At 51.1% G+C, this 12,838-nt stretch overlaps 6 protein-coding genes across 6 annotated transcripts; 2 read left to right on the forward strand and 4 right to left on the reverse strand.

Moving 5' to 3' along the window:
* Window positions 1-1,266: 1,266 nt before the first annotated feature.
* Window positions 1,267-4,421, reverse strand: A1O5_08225 (uncharacterized protein; the record flags this gene model as incomplete). The annotated part of the gene is made up of 2 exons (XM_007748809.1): window positions 1,267-4,061; window positions 4,121-4,421. 2 exons carry the CDS (start codon window positions 4,419-4,421, stop codon window positions 1,267-1,269), a joined length of 3,096 nt encoding a protein of 1,031 aa, XP_007746999.1.
* A 2,110-nt stretch (window positions 4,422-6,531) lies between these two features.
* Window positions 6,532-7,149, forward strand: A1O5_08226 (uncharacterized protein; the record flags this gene model as incomplete). The annotated part of the gene is made up of 1 exon (XM_007748810.1): window positions 6,532-7,149. The coding sequence occupies one exon, from the start codon at window positions 6,532-6,534 to the stop codon at window positions 7,147-7,149; it is 618 nt and encodes a 205-aa protein (XP_007747000.1).
* A 130-nt stretch (window positions 7,150-7,279) lies between these two features.
* Window positions 7,280-8,377, reverse strand: A1O5_08227 (uncharacterized protein; the record flags this gene model as incomplete). The annotated part of the gene is made up of 4 exons (XM_007748811.1): window positions 7,280-7,487; window positions 7,533-7,616; window positions 7,719-7,998; window positions 8,101-8,377. 4 exons carry the CDS (start codon window positions 8,375-8,377, stop codon window positions 7,280-7,282), a joined length of 849 nt encoding a protein of 282 aa, XP_007747001.1.
* Window positions 8,378-9,877: 1,500 nt separating this feature from the next.
* On the reverse strand, window positions 9,878-10,717 carry A1O5_08228 (uncharacterized protein; the record flags this gene model as incomplete). Its single annotated transcript, XM_007748812.1, has 1 exon — window positions 9,878-10,717. The coding sequence occupies one exon, from the start codon at window positions 10,715-10,717 to the stop codon at window positions 9,878-9,880; it is 840 nt and encodes a 279-aa protein (XP_007747002.1).
* Window positions 10,718-11,062: 345 nt separating this feature from the next.
* Window positions 11,063-11,407, reverse strand: A1O5_08229 (uncharacterized protein; the record flags this gene model as incomplete). The annotated part of the gene is made up of 1 exon (XM_007748813.1): window positions 11,063-11,407. One exon carries the CDS (start codon window positions 11,405-11,407, stop codon window positions 11,063-11,065), a length of 345 nt encoding a protein of 114 aa, XP_007747003.1.
* A 620-nt stretch (window positions 11,408-12,027) lies between these two features.
* A1O5_08230 (uncharacterized protein) lies at window positions 12,028-12,544 on the forward strand (the record flags this gene model as incomplete). The annotated part of the gene is made up of 1 exon (XM_007748814.1): window positions 12,028-12,544. The coding sequence occupies one exon, from the start codon at window positions 12,028-12,030 to the stop codon at window positions 12,253-12,255; it is 228 nt and encodes a 75-aa protein (XP_007747004.1). The 3' UTR covers window positions 12,256-12,544.
* Between the last annotated feature and the right edge of the window lie 294 nt (window positions 12,545-12,838).

Genomic DNA, 12,838 nt, shown 5'->3' on the forward strand with positions numbered 1-12,838 from the left:
TTAAAGACTCAAGGTGAAGAGACCTTTCGGCTGCCGAACAAGCCTCAAGGCCACGACAAGCAGATGCAGTCAGATGACGGAAATTAAAAAATGGAACTGCGTCTGACAAGGAAGGTTTAGTAGATTCCGTATTACGGACGCTATATTGACTCAATGCTCATCTCTAGAGTTCTTTGAAGAATACAAGCACTCTTGAATGGAGAAATCGTGTGTGGGATCCCGAAGCAGCATCTCCTCTCCTGCCGTATCGTTGCATCATTGTGTCGAAACTGTATATCAAATATCTCTGATTGAGAACCGAAATGAGAAGATATTTAGCGAGAGAAAAAAAAGACGGCTTACCGCGATAGAGTTGCAATGGTTGGCGGATGGACCTTCGTAGCCTGTTCTCAGAACGCTTCAACACCGTCTGGATGTCCTCGAGCCTTGCTGGCATCGGTGAAAGGCTCTGCGATTCCTCTGCCCAGAGAAGGCACGAGGGAGCCAAGACACAAGCTAAAAGCCTTTGCGGTTAGACCACCTGCGAAGCTGGGATTAGCGCAGTGAGCCGGAAATCTAGGTGGTATTAAGTGTGCATGGATATCCATCAGCCGAGGAGAAGGCGGCACGTTGGAGCTGAGTCATGGGTAGAGACGGTTGAGTTTCGCGCCCTGAAGAAGCCAGGGTTTCAAAGTGTAATCGGGTAGCTCGGAAGACAATGTACTGGTGCCAGTATGTCAAAAGACTAAGTTAGCAATGTACACAACCAGGCAAGGACCTTGACCTGGATGACCGACTATCTTGGTATCAATGTCACCACTTCCAGCGCACATCTCATCGCATCGCATTATGCAATCAATATCCATCTGTGCGTAACCTCAGCCCCGTTCGCCACACCCTCCGCTAGAATTGCAGTCGTTCTTTTCATGGACATCGTAGATAGACCCAAAGCCCGCATGGGGCCAAGCAGTAAACGGAACCCCGTCGACGAACACCAATTTCCCTGTTTTCGGTGGACAGTACAATGCGACCTTCCCATCTCGGCCAAAGTCTCGGGCGAACCCAAGTCGCAAAGGCAGTAAAGAAAATCCGAGTATTAGAAATCTCCTGTCGTGGTCCAAGACTCCGCCAGCCAAGCCAGTGTAATCCAGAATGTCCACCCAGTCGTGAGAGCCCAGACCTTCAAGCCCGCGAGTAAAGCAGAATAACATATAAAGGGTAATGTACGGTAAAACTGCAACAGCTCCTTACGTTGAACCCTCAACTTTGACGAACGTGCAGACGAACTTATCTCTGCTGGAATTGCATGTTTTGCTGTTGCTGCTGTTGCTGCTGCTGCTGCTGCTGTTGTTGCTGTGCCACCATCATCTGCTGGGCATGTTGCATTTGCATCTGCTGCATATGTTGCGCTTGCTGCTGCTGCAGCACCGCGGCCATATTCGGATTGACCACTCCTTGCATGTTCTGCATATTCTGCATATTCATCATCCCGTTCTGCATCCCACCACCCTGTTGTGCCATCTGTTGCCGTACCTGCGCTTGTTGCATCTGCGCCATCTGGTTCATTGCAGCCTGACGCTTCTGGATCGCTGCTTGTGCAAATCTCTGAGCTTGCATTTGCACATGTTGCATTTCCTGTGGCTGAAGCATTTGCATGTTGCCGCCATACTTTTGGGCGGCTTGTTGCGCGAACCGCTGTGTATAGCTCTGCAGAGTCTGCTGGAATAGCTGTTTAAGTTGAGGATCCACCTGGGCTCGCTGTTGAGGATGGGGTGCGCCTTGTCCCATCATTTGTCCTTGGGCTTGGGCTTGGGCTTGGGCTTGGGCTTGGGCTTGGGCTGCTTGCATCATTCGTTGCTGTTGTTGAGCATGAGCTAGCTGAGCTGCTTGCTGCTGAGGAGTCATATGATTTGGCGCAGGCGATCCATGATTTTGCGCTTGCTGCAGGCTCTGCATTTGAGCCTTGACATGTTCGGCGACAGACTGGTTGTAGGCTTTCTGGCTTTGATTGGGATTAGGCGACATGTGTACGCTTTGCGGAGTTCCTTGTTGTTGTTGTTGTTGTTGTTGCTGTTGCTGCATCGCTTGCTGCTGTTGCTGCTGCTGTTGGGCGGCTTGGCGAGCCATTGCAGCTTGACGATCCACCTGTGCGTGTTGTTGCGCCTGTATATGCGCCACTTGAGCAGGGGACATTTGAGGAGTTCCGTTGACCATTTGCTGTTGCATTGCTGCTTGCTGCGCCTGTGCTGCGGCCTGTTGCTGCATAGCATGGCGTCGTTGCATCTCGGCTAGTTGTTGAGGATTCATTTGTCTAGGAACACCATTCGGCATCTGCACTTGCACCCCTGGCATCATTCCAGCAGCTACCATTTGTGGTGTAGCTCCATGAGGGCTTCCATGAGTGACGGGTTGTGCCGGGGTATTCTGCCTCATGATTGGGGTGGCATTCCTTTGAGCAGGGGTACCGTGAGGTATCTGTGGAGTGCCGTTGCGACTTGGCCCTTGGGTACTAGGCGCTCGAGTCATGGGTGCACTGGGATGGCCGTGCTGTACAGCTGAACTTGGTCTTGGTGGAGATCCGTGACCTTGGTGTGAGCCAGATACCGCCATTGGCACCCCGCCTTGGGCAGCACTCGCGACAACAGGCGACGAGGCTGCATGTGGGGTTCCTTGCCGGATAATGGGTGATCCTCGCTGTTGACCAGCCATGATCTGGTTCTGCATGTTCGGGGGTATGCCATTAACTTGTTGCGAGGGGGGCCTTTGAGCAGCTTGAGGGGTTTGCTGATGCTGCTGCTGCTGCTGCTGCTGTTGTTGTTGGGCCTGTTGGTGGGCTTGCTGGGCCTGCTGGGCCGCCATTGCCGCCATTTCTTGCTGACGCACTCGTAGCAGTCGGGCCTCCTGCGCTCGTTGCATCATGATTCGCTTCTTCTCCTCTTCCTGAAGCCGTTCTTGCTGACCTCTCCTATTTTCATCTTCCTGAAGCTGCCGATCCTTCTCACGCTGCTTCCGCTCCGCAATGTCTCTCTTGATACTATCGAGAGCATTAAATTTCTCGAACCGCGGCTGGAAGAGCGCCGCCCCGGCTTGACCGTCCACGCCTGCTGCGTTTGCAGCGCCATTCGTACCCGCAGTGCGCTCATCCATAATGAGCATAAATCGCTCTTGTTCCTTAGCATGCGCATCATCAGCCGCCAGTTCAGCAACTGTCCTTTTCCGGCTCTTGGGTGATGGTGGTCGTCGATCGTGAAGGGGATCTTTCAGCAGGCCAATAAGGGTTTCCGCCTCCGCTAGACTCTCCAGAGGTTCTAGATACAAAGGAGGTGCCGTCGCATTTATCACCCTCCCCTCATATTCGAGCATATCCTTGGGATCAATCCGCAGCTTTATCTTCTTGAAGGGCGGGCCTTTTTCGGTCGAAGGAGTTGTTGGAATGGCTGATATCGGAGTCTGTGGGGCGCCAGAGCCGGGCGCACGGCTATTTACGTTTGCTTGTGATTGCTTCCGATTCAGAGACTTTGGATCTGGCGTCATTGCATCGATGACAAGATCCATGTGCCGGGACAGAATGGTGGGTCGCAATGCGACGTGGTAGACTTTCGGTTGGGGTTTTGATGATTTCGGTGCAACACCGATCGTATCGTCGGAGTTGGGATGAGCCCTGTTGCCGCTCGACACCTGCTCTTGTTTCATGGGAGGAGACTTTGCGACGGATTGTTCCTTGGTAGGGTATGGGGCGTAGGGTGAAGGAGTGATGTACTGGTTATAGTTGTGGATAGAGAACGGTTTTTCGTCATCTGCAGTGGCCCCAGAGGCGGCGGCATCCTTTGCGACGGACTTGTGGTCGACCACCCGTACTATGAGCCACCCGTCGTAGTATTTGACCTCAGACTTCCGGAACTCTTCTACCATATCATGCGGAATCGTGCCTTTGGCTAGATGTTCAATGAAGACACGCATCTCGGAGTGGTAGCTGAAACTACCATCCTGCTGGTCGAAACGGAAATGCGTAGGATGAAGGTGTACGATTAGAGAGGGCACGCATCCTTTGAACTTGCGGAGAATGTGGGACTCTTTGGGAACTAGAGAGCGGGATTCGTTAGTGTCGCTTCTCCAACGACTGGACATTGTTAGAGCGTACCGTGAGGCTCCGGATATTTCCTAGAAGCTCGCTTATCCAGAGAGCCACCATCGGCCGTGTTGTTTCTCGTCGTCAGGCGCTGCACTCGTCGGTTGGGTCGAGCGGCGCCATTTGTCGTCGGGCCGCTACCGGTAGTAGACGTTGGTGTGGGGTTCTGTCCAGGAATGGTCTTACGGGCACTGGAAGGCGATGAAGACGGTGCTGTAGGCTTGACACCGTTCAAGTTCGTCTGGACCACAGGCGCAGGAGGCTTCTTCATCTTTGTCGCCGTCGCCGCAGGTTTCGCCATGACCGCAGCCATGATGAGTGCTCCACCCGGCGCACTCGAGGTTTCACGGTCTCCCACGCACTAAGGTCGTTACACCGAAGGAGATGAAACTTCCTCAAAAGCTCCTCGGCCGTGATGCGACGCAGTTGAACAAACGCGCATCATGAGGGGCAGAGGTTGGTTGGAATCAACTTCGGAGAGGTCCTGGAGATATGATGACTCAATCTCTGCAATCTGGAGGCTTGAAGGATCACAGAGGTCAAGGAAATAGGGTGTTCAGGGTCAAAACGGATGAACGGATATGTATGGGGGTCGCTGGTGATTGCCATCGCCATCATAGTCGAAGTCGCATTAAGGTCAGAATACAGTTGTCTTGGCATTCGCCTGCTCACGTGCCTCGGTCACCCTTTTGCCCTTCAACACTTGCCGCCTTAAAAGATCCAAGCACCCTGAAAGCAACTTCCAAAGTCCTTCTGCTATACTCTGCTGTCTGACAATCCACCGTGCTCATTATGTCCCATGCAGCATTGGCTTCTTGACTTTTCCGTGTACAGAATCGAATAATCATAGTGCGCCTTCGTTTAGGCGGCGAGCGGCTCCAGGTTGCAAAACCGTGGGAAAACAATATCCCAGCGTCAAGCCGTCGACGGGATACCTAGATACATATATATATATATATATATCTGTGCAATGCTCAAAGACCCTTATAGGACTTCTCACCCACATATTTTCGCCATAAAACGGTAGCAAGATTTCCCCATCGAAAGTTTGTATTCAGCACTCTCATAACTGCCACGCCTCAGCCTAGCTGGTGGACCGCACGGGTGGATCCTTTCAGACATTCTAAACGGCATCTGCGCCCAAGGAGAGTCCATACACTTTGTTGACGAAAGTTTTAAGGGTCACGGCTGGACCATTGATCTCAACAATCATGCCAAATCCAGGAGGATTGTATCGCGGTTGCAATGCCTGCCGCGCTCGGAAGGTTAAAGTTAGTGTGACTACTTGGATTTCCTTTAGATAACTCACTTGTCTCGATAGTGTGATCAGACATTTCCTTTGTGTCGGAGATGCCTTAAAGCTCGGGCTCTCTGTCCTGGGGTGCTTGCAGCTGCGGATGTCATGTTCCGTGATGAAACTTCAAAGGTTGTGCAGAGAGCGGCCCAAGCAAAGGACTCCGCTCACAGTTTGCTTCCCTTGAACCTTGACCAGGGCCACCACAAAAAAGCTCATGACCTCGAAATAAACAATCGATTTCCAGCCCTGGATATCTCGGACCCCTTCCATTCTTTTGGTATCGTTACACAGGTCTCCGATTGGTCAGAAGAACTTTCGATTTCAAACGTCCTAATGGGCTCCTCTGGTCAACCGAAAGGCTTCCTGAAACCCACACCACTTCTCTCCCTTTCAAGTGAGCTGAAATTGTCGAATATAGAGATAATGACGCAATATTTCTTTGAGCAGCTTGTCATGTCTGAGACCTGGCTTTCCCTGCTGCCTCAACTGGTACATGGGTTCTCGTGAGAATAGTCCTTTGAAGCAGGCAATTCGCGCGGCTTCACTGTTGTTATCGGGGAACCAATCCGGTGATTATGGCGCAATTGGCTCTGCCCGCAGATCTTACGGTCGGTGTTTGAAGCTACTGAATCTTGCCCTAGACGACGATGCCGAGAGATTGAAGGACGAGACCTTCTGTACAGTTCTCGTTCTTCGCTTGATTAGTGTCAGTTTTTGATCTTTGCAGTAACAACAAAATCATTGGCTGAGTTTTGCGAAGCATATTGCAGGAGAGCGCTCAATGACATCCGGGTCCCACCTGAAAGCTTGCAAATCCCTCCTTTTGCAGCGAGTTTCTCAACAGGATTCTGTTTCAGCCAACTGCAAGATCGCAAATTCTTTGGTTATCCAAGCGGTATGTTCAGACTCTCAAAACGGGTTTCGAAATTACTCACAAATATCGCAGCAAGTTTATGTTCTGAAATATTACCAGGAGTGGTCTGGGCTATGCGAAGAACAAGTCTGTCGTTGTGCTTCTGCAAAGCCCGCTACGGACATATTACGCTGCTGCTTAGCGATTGGGAAATTACGAACCTCAGTCGCGAACTTATCCAACGTACTCACCGGATCTGCCACTAACATCCAAATGTTGTGGCTCGACGTTTTGCAAGAGGCAGAGGAGATTGACCGACGATTCGAGGAATGGGAGAGAAGTCTGACTGGCCGATGGCTCCCAATGACTACAATCCACACTATCTCGAACGCGCTCGAAGTCACTGTAGACTTCTACAGCGACGTTCAGGTCGGCAAGGTATGGAATCAGTACCGGTGCGCTCGTATCGTTCTCCATGAACTCATCTTTGAAATTGTGGAAAATCTGGTCTGCATCTGTACCTCTATCAGAGAGGGCGTGGTACCAAAGGTCCAACGATCCGCCCAAACCATTAACACCTTGTTGTCGGCGATATGCAACAGCATACCTTTCCACTTGCAGCGGGTCGATTCAAAAGGCGATCTGGTAGCACAAACTGTTCAAAGAGTATTAGGTGGAGAGCATCTTCTGTGGCCGCTAGATGTGGTTCTTCACAGCCGTTGGAGCAACAGTTCCCAACCAACTCAGGCGCGCAAAGCGCTTGAGGAGATCGGAACATCTCTGGGCCTCAAACAGGCCTCGAAAGCAATCCAACAAAAGCAGGAACTGCCTACTGTCCTTGTGGGGCAAGACTTTCACGCTCGCTTGCCAACTGTAAGTTGGCGGGCGTGAAATTTACACACTGGAAACAAGATACGCGGCAAAGCGGCAATCGATTGATACTACTTCATCTATGTTGGATATCATCAAACAAAAAGCGCTTTACGACTTTTCGGTCTCCCGCAAACGTTGTTAAAGCTCATTACCAATCCTCGTACTTGACGCGGTTGAGAAGTGTACCTAGAGCCTGGATATACACCCGAATATCCCCGCCGTCTTGCAGGAATATCTTCGGGTTCCGCTTGAACCCTACTCCCGCTGTTGTTCCAGTCAAAACAAGAGCGCCTGGCTCCAATGTGGTCCCCTGAGACAGATAACTGATCAGTTCCGCCACACCAAATACCATGTTGCTATTAATGTGTCAGTCATCTTTCTTCGGTCTAGGATCAGTTGACCTCTTGGGTTCGTCACCCACCCTGTCGTGTCGGCTTGCACAATCTGGCCGTTGTATGTAGCCTAGATGTGCAGCTGCTGAGGGTCTAGGATCACAGTTGGGGAAACAAGTACAGGGCCTCTTCCGTAAGATCAAAGTCAGCGGAGAAGAACGTGGATATCATCCCTAGCAGCAGAGTGTGCCGCACATACCGATCGGGCAGGAAGAATCTAGTCCTTCGGAGAAGGACCACTGTTGATCACTCATTTGCAGTCTCCGGGAAGAAACATCGTTCGACACCGTGTACCCCAGGACATGGTTCAACGCATCTTCTTTTGCGATATTTCGACCACCTCGTCCAATGACGACGCAAAGCTCTGCCTCATAATCACTGGAGTCGTCTTGAGAGGTTTTTGGAACGGAAAGGGGCGCCGGAAACGGATCTGCCAAGGCGGTTCGAGGCTTGGTGAACATGCTACATAGGAGCGCTAGGCAATTTTACTTCGATTTCCTGCCAATGATGGAGTGAGCGCCTGAGAACATATCTGCTTTCTGGAATGAAGTGGATGGGGTCAATGTCGTCTTTGGACGGGCATTACGTACTTTGGCATTGTCGCGGTAATTCATGCCGATGCAACGGATGTATGTGCATTCTTCCTTCGCAATGGGGGCCAGGAGCTTCTTTACGGTGACGACCTCCTTAGTCACTCTGCCGTCGAATATGGTTCCTTCGATGCGGAATGCCTGAACCGTGACTTCATCAAAGGTGTCGAGGCCGATGTCCCGTGCGTTGTCGATGGGTTGCCCTAGGTGCACCTTGCCGTCCTCGACCGCGACAAATCGGATAAGATGGGCCCATGTAGACATGTTGGCGATTTTGATGTTGATTTCAAGTTATGCGTGCTTTGAATCATGTCAATGCGACGCATGTGTGCCAGCAACAACGACAGTTATATATCTATTGCTGGCGACGTGCACAGAAACATGCCTATATGCGTCAATTCTTCTCGAGGCATGAAAAACGCGCCCGGCTAAAAGTACCCCTTCCAGCAACACTATTTCATTGCATCGGGGTCTTGATCTCGGTTGCCTACCTTTTTGGGAGCATTTTAGCACAAGCCATTGATTTTCCGGAACCCGAATCAACTCTCTCGCTCTAACTGGCTGTTCAACACTCTGGAAGTCTGCACGCCGTCTCAAAGAGATATCAGATTGGCATTTAGGCTCATATTGCCGGGTGTGTCCTCGGAAACTGTGTCAAGGGGCGCGGGACTTGGTATTCTGTGCGCAAATATGTTTATGCGGCAGTTGCTTATTGAACCCTGCCAGAATACCACGGTGTGGGAGTTGTCTTCGACCACGAGCTGAGTAATGTCTCTAAAATAACGGGAAAGGGAAAAAAGGAATGGGGCTGAAAAGGGCAGAGCCCGGCGGATTACTGACAAGCGCAGATGCATGATCTGGAATCGTGAAACGAACTCTGCTCATCGGGCTTCGGGTTAAAGGTTCAGAATTGACTGCTGCATTATGTGAGTTTCGGGTCTGTAGGATGGTGGTTATCTGTCAAGATGTCTTTGTGTAGCCGTTTCAGAGGCGCCATGAAGTAATGTCTATACGGAAGAACAATTAAAACCGGTGTATCTGCGTACAACGGCATAGACGCCAGAGATGCATTTTCAGAAAGCGCGGTCTGGAGAGCGACATTTTCATCGAATGCGTCATCATCGTAGGCAACAATAGCGACCTCCTCCTAGGATAGCATGCAGCCCTGTCTCCATTCGGCCCCCTTGCTTGTCTTTATGTTGCCTGACATCAACAAGCTGCCAACCAGAACCCGACTCCCACAGATCTGTGTACGAGGAAGTCAAGTTCGTATTGTTGGGTCAGTAATGATGCACAAGCTTATGCCATTGTGGACTTTCGGCATCAGGTCTCCTTAGCGCGTGTCTCGCATTTTTACAGACTGTGGACAAATTTCTGCCAAGTACGCTTTTCCTCGGATGAGGTGTTGTCATTTCGAATGATGTTCGACCATACAAAAGATGCCGCGCTAAAATAAGGAATTGTCTACCTAGAGGCGGTACAGTAGATAAACCTCTAGTTGGCTTCCGTGCGCAGAAAGTTTGAACCTAGGTCATGAGCATTGGTAGGGCTGCAGCCCCTGAAGCAGGGTCCACTTTGGCCCACCCAAAGAAAGGAGTTGCTCGGTGTGCTAGCCTCCTTGGGCAAATTCATCTCTTTGGTCTCCTAAACCTACGTAACATCTCCTTGCCTCTCCCGATCTCACTCGCAGGGCACAGACATCATAATGTCTCCCGATTTATGCTCTGGAGGCCTGCAGCCTCCAGACCAAGTGGCAAGTCCGGCCTACAGTTGACTACCATACGCATTCAACTGTCCGGCAATTGCTGTCCTAGCAATCGGGCCAAAGGCCAGAGAGCGCAGCACCGTTGTCATTGGGGGATACTGTGCACCAATAATTCTATTCTCAATGGGGAACGCTCCCGTGGGCTCTCCAGCGGCATACAATCCAGGTATTTGAATGATATTTACTGCGACGACCCTACACTCGAGGTCCGTCGTCAGACCTCCGTTGGTGAAAGTGAGGGTCGTCTTCAATGGGAACCCATAGAATGGCGGAACGGCAATTGGATTCGCCTGATTGGTCTTATGAGGCGACAGGCCCGTTGTCGCTTTGCCGTCGAACTCTATGGTGTCCCATGGCTTGTCGTTACAGGCTGCGTTAAACTCCTGAACGGTGTGCTCCAGCTTGGCAGGCTCTAGCCCAAGACTTTGCGCCAGTTCAGCAATGGTAGGTGCCTCCTCCGGATCAATGTCTGTTGTTTGATAGACCCAGCCAGGGCGAAACTTGTCAGAGACAGGCTTGTCGAAGATCAAGTACGCCTCATTTTTCTGGTCACGCCAGGCTTCCAGGGCGATCATTTCAAAGAAGAGATGTCTTTTCGCTTCATCGTAAAACCGTTTGCAGTCGCCATTCACAACTATGCCATAGCAGTGACCCCAGATGACTGCGTCCGGCTTGGTAGTACGCGCGTCAACAATCTCGCTGTGGATGCCGTCAAATGCGCCGGATGTTGCGGCGCCCGCTTCCATAGCCATGCGGATGCCAGCGCCACGGTTGTGCACAAGGCCTGGTGCGATAAGAGGAAGGGCTTGTGTTCGAGGCCCGACGGACTTTGCCAGCATTTCTTGGTTTCTTCAAGCCCGCCACAGACAACCATGACATTTGACCCGAGAATATCATGGAGACGGCCGTCGGTTTTCCTGACTTTGACTCCAGTCACCTCGCCGGCATCAATGGTGAGCAGATTTTCAGCTTGCGTTTCCCACATGACGGTCAATCCTTCCATCGAACTGTTTCCCGTGGCTGAAGTAGTTTTGCCCGATAGCTAACCCGCCACCTGCTGGCGTGGCATAGTACTGACTGGTGTCGAGTCCAAGCAGGACATTTTTCTCGTCTGTTGTTCCACCACGCAATCAGCTATTGACCGGTCCTTTCATGTAGTAGTAACTTGGAGCCGATGAAACCCATCAACTCACGTGATGATTGATTTTCACCCCGTGCTCGAGGAGGTAGGCCATGGTCTTTGGAACCTCGACATACATCTTTGCACAATAGTCTCTGTTATGCAGACCTTGGCTGACTCTGTCCATCTCGTCGATCCGGGCAGGGTCAAGGTTGTTGTCCTTATCAAGCCTGAGATAAGCTGACGTCCACCGCGAAGCTCCACATCTCTCTCCATCTTTTCCACTTTCCACGATAACCACTCGTCCGGGTTTCTTCTGAGCTTTACACGTTTCCAACAAAGATAGAGCTGTGACGGACCCAGCAAAGCCGGACCCAACCACAATAAGATCATATTTGTCTCCTGACATAATGAGAGGTGCTTTACTGCTACGATAAAGTATCGAACTTCCAATCTCGCGGGCACACCCTTGTGAGCGAAGGATTGCAAGGTGCACTGAGACGAACAGAGTTGTAAACTTATATGCTTCGTTTTTGATCCTTGGTCTGCTCTAGTACACCACTACCCCGCTCAGAGCGTCGTCGGCTCGACGAGACTCTCCACAGACATGTTAGCACCAAGGACCAAGCCTATTGTGCTGAAGTCTCCCTTCAGTCATTTGCCGAAGGCGGGGGTCTCGCATGAACTGGACCGTGCCCTCGGAGGGTCCTGGGTGTATCAACATGCGTCCTTTGCTAAGCAAGGCTGATTTAGGCCACTAGATTTGCTGCAGCATTTGTCAGCGTCATCGGAGCACGAATTCAATGTGTCATGTTCAACGGATTTTGGCAGGATTAGTACTCTGATCGTTCAACCCGACGCGCCTTGGAGACTTCCATAGCCCTCGTTTCTGTAGTCTGCTGCATTCTTCTCCTACCGCTGCTGAAAAACTGGAGAGGGTCATAATATAAACCCTTTGGAGTTCCTCTAGAGGATATGGCCATCGTCGACAATTAGAAGGTCGAATACCTTGGTTTCCGAGGGCGCGGGATGGCCGAGAACCAAGCACCTACCATCCCCCGTCAACGAGGCACAATCTTTCCACATGGCGAAAATGACAAAGTTCGTGTGCCTGAGGACACCGATCTCCTGATCCAAGGAGACAACATCACCAAGATCGGGAAAGACTTCGTGTTTGGTCCGTACACCAAAGAAATAAACTGCCATGAAAAGGTGATCTCGCGCGGCTTCGTCAATACCCATCATCACGTTTGGTAAACGCAACTTAAAGGAAGACATATGTGACGACAATCTACTAAATTATACTACAAAAGGGAATTGGCAGCCATACAACTATACTGCGCGCGACATATTCTGGGGAGAGCTGGGTGGTCTAATGGAGGCTATTGATGCGGGCACGATATGCATTGTCGACCACGCTCACATGGCTTCCTCGTCGAGCCACGGCCTCGCTGCCCTTTTTGCTACGCTCAGCTCTGGCATAAAATCAATCTTGTGCCTGAGCGCGACACCACGGCTTAAAAGATGGGATAGTGAAATTGTCATCGTTGCTGGCAAAATTAACAACAGAAGCATCCCTTGGTCTGTGGTAGCGGGGCAGGTGCGCAGCACGAGATCGGATATACAAAAGGAGAATAGATGCTTGCGATATGGAGGTTGCGAAGGAAGAAATCCTTCAGTCTTGGGGTTTAAAGGAAGGCAGGAACATGCTAGCATAGTAGGCCCACTATTATATGATCTATAGAGAGAAACCAGGAGAGATAGAGGGGGGCGGCTCGTCCGCAGAAGGAACTGTGCAGAGGCAGTTCAGAAGGCTTTGGGTCAATCCTTCAATACTTGC

Source organism: Cladophialophora psammophila, assembly GCF_000585535.1.
Source record: "Cladophialophora psammophila CBS 110553 chromosome Unknown aczJe-supercont1.13, whole genome shotgun sequence".
Lineage (NCBI taxonomy): Eukaryota > Fungi > Ascomycota > Eurotiomycetes > Chaetothyriales > Herpotrichiellaceae > Cladophialophora > Cladophialophora psammophila.